The sequence below is a fragment of the Notothenia coriiceps genome, unplaced genomic scaffold (genome assembly GCF_000735185.1).
Source record: "Notothenia coriiceps isolate Sejong01 unplaced genomic scaffold, NC01 NC01_scaffold00000106, whole genome shotgun sequence".
NCBI classification, from domain to species: domain Eukaryota; kingdom Metazoa; phylum Chordata; class Actinopteri; order Perciformes; family Nototheniidae; genus Notothenia; species Notothenia coriiceps.
The window spans coordinates 1-2,922 of record NW_011332807.1 but is presented as its reverse complement, the minus strand read 5'-3'; the positions used below and the strand labels follow the sequence as shown (position 1 = coordinate 2,922).

General features: G+C 40.8%; 1 protein-coding gene across 1 annotated transcript; it reads right to left on the bottom strand.

Moving 5' to 3' along the window:
- Positions 1-1,746: 1,746 nt before the first annotated feature.
- Positions 1,747-2,260, bottom strand: LOC104941002 (ral GTPase-activating protein subunit alpha-2-like; the record flags this gene model as incomplete). Its single annotated transcript, XM_010766067.1, has 2 exons — positions 1,747-1,932; positions 2,137-2,260. Coding segments are annotated over 2 exons (310 nt in total), but the record flags the coding sequence as incomplete, so codon positions are not given.
- Positions 2,261-2,922: the final 662 nt, after the last annotated feature.

Genomic DNA, 2,922 nt, shown 5'->3' with positions numbered 1-2,922 from the left:
AAAGGTAGAGGGGGAACGGAGGTTACGGTGGACAGGTGCAGAATTAGAAGAGATTAGTTCGTTATGTTTGGAAAGGGGTAGAGAGAATGAAATGAAAACAAAATGTTACTCAAGTAAAAGTAGACATTTTAGCATCAAAATATAGGTAAAGTACCAAAAGTAATTATTGTGCAGATTGATCCTTTTCAGAATAATATATATGACATGTTTTATAATTACTGATCATTAAAGTATTCTCAAAGCTGGTAAAGGTGCAGCTAGTTTGAATGACACTGGGTGTTTCTCAATGTCGAGTACGCTTGCTTGGTAGCACATGTCTTCCGAGTCACTTGCTTCAGAAGTGAGGCAAGAATACTTCCTGGCATTCGGAAAACGAAGAGTGGAACAGGCAAGCAAGTGTGCAGGTGTGCTTCATATGAGAGGCCCCGCCTTATTATCCGCCACAGATTTGGGGAAATTGGTCCGTGCGCAAAGCATTGTGGGGATTTTAAGACAGCGGAGTCTAGACATGTGCAGCCTCGAAATGTCTCCAAACGAAGTACGCCGGGCTCGGTAGAATTCCAAGTATGCTGGACATTGGAACAGTACTTCGGCGGCACTCGATGACGTAGTATGCTTGAAATAGTGGCTCTGCAGCAGCTTTACTCGAGATTGAGAAACACCCTTAGTATACTGCAGGGTAGCCTGTGAATTTACTCCAGGTGGAACTAAAGTCTGATTCAACACTTGATTATATTTCACATCATTCATCCACATCTGCAAAGTAACTAAAGGTATTAAATAAATGAAGTGTAGTGGAGTAGAAGTACCAAGTAGCAAAACATTTAAATATTCCAGTAAAGTACAAGAACCTCAACATTTTACTCAAGTACAGTACGATATAATGCCTAACTGAATTGGTTTAAAGAGTCTCAAACATTTGACTAAAAGTTGACTAAAATGTAAGGATTTTTCATTGACTAAAACTGGACTAAAACTATGAAGGATAAAAAGGACTAAAAAGTGACTAAAACTAATAACCATTTTCGTCTAAAGACTAAGACTAAATCAAAAATAGCTGCCCAAATTAACACTGGTTCCATATCTTACAGGCTATTGCGCATTTTTGGCAATGCATTCATAAACATAAATATAATTAATTTGGATTGTATCCTGTGTGGAAGACATCTCATTTGATGGCTGGAACATCAAAATCTTCTGGTAGCAAGCAAAAAGATCTCACAAGGAAGTGGCTGAAATTAGAGACACCCACCTTCCATTGAGGAATGGAATTAAATGATATATAAAATATATATATAATATGGAAAGAAAGCAATCTGACAAGAAAGTCTTTAATTGTTAAAGCCGTTTCTAGTGCACTTTAGCGAATTTGCGGTACATTTTTGTTGATGCGTATATCAGTTTGTTTCCACAAAGTTTAGGTTTTCACTCAGGTTTTTAAAAGTGCAATTTGATAATCCGTATAAAAGAAAAGTTGGATAAAAGATACCCAGAGAGACAAGAAGCATGGAGGATTATTTGTACTAATAACCGTGTCTTTGCCACTACAGAGGCTCACTCGACCGCATTTAGAAAGAGGGAAGCGCAGCATATGATTGGATCGTCAAATGTAGAGTGCTTGACACAAAGAAGAGATATATTCATTCAACTGTCAAGCAAATCAGAACATTTTGAAACATCAGTGTGTATACATTGGTAAGTGGCCTTTCCCTTAACCGCACAGAGGATATTAAACCGTGGAAACTTCTATACTTTTCCTGAAAGGTTCTGCGTTACCTTCTTGGTGAGGTTGTGGTCCTGGTCGTGGGGCATGCGGGTGGAGACGTGGTAGATGACCTCTGTGGTGGAGGTGGCATAGTAAGGCGTGGTCTGGCCCGTGCTGCGGTTCCTCTGGAGGCCTCCCATGAAGCCACAGTGGGTGGTGAGGTCCACCTGAAGGGGAAACACACACCATCAGGATGTATACAAATATGAACTCCCTTTTTATCTTAGTGCTGTCGTAAGATGTGTTCACGTGACGTGAAGCAAACTCATGCCTCGTGTTAATAATTTATGTTTACTTGCTTCACTACTCCCCCCTTCACTCGGGCTCAGTTCCTGCTGCTGGTACACTTGTGTTGATGAAAGTGTTCTTACCTCCCAGCCCAGTCCGGAGACAAAGTCCTCGTACGCCTGGCTGCCCGCGGTGTTGGTCAGTATAGAGTGTTTGTCCTCTTGGCCCTCAGCCACATAAAATACAGCTATTTTATGAGTCTCCCGGCTAGAAGGAAAAGAAGGAAACCGATCACTACCGAGAGGACAGCTACGGAATATCAGTTGCAGACAGAGGAATATAATATATCATATGCAGTGGGGCAAAAAAGTATTTAGTCAGCCACCAATTATGCAAGTTCTCCCACTTAAAAAGATGAGAGAGGCCTGTAATTTTCATCCTAGGTATACCTCAACTATGAGAGACAAAATGAGAAAAAAAAAAATCCAGAAAATCACATTGTCTGATTTTTAAAGAATTTATTTGCAAATTATGGTGGAAAATAAGTATTTGGTCACCTACAAACAAACAAGATTTCTGGCTCTCACAGACCTGTAACTTCTTCATTAAGAGCCTCCTCTGTCCTCCACTTGTTAACTGTATTAATGGCACCTGTTTGAACTCGTTATCAGTATAAAAGACACCTGTCCACAACCTCAAACAGTCACACTCCAAATTCCACTATGGCCAAGACCAAAGAGCTGTCAAAGGACACCAGAAACAAAATTGTAGACCTGCACCAGGCTGGGGAGACTGAATCTGCAATAGGTAAGCAGCTTGGTGTGAAGAAATCAACTGTGGGAGCAATTATTAGAAAATGAAAGACATACAAGACCACTGATAATCTCCCTCGATCTGGGGCTCCATGCAAGATCTCACCCCGTGGGGTC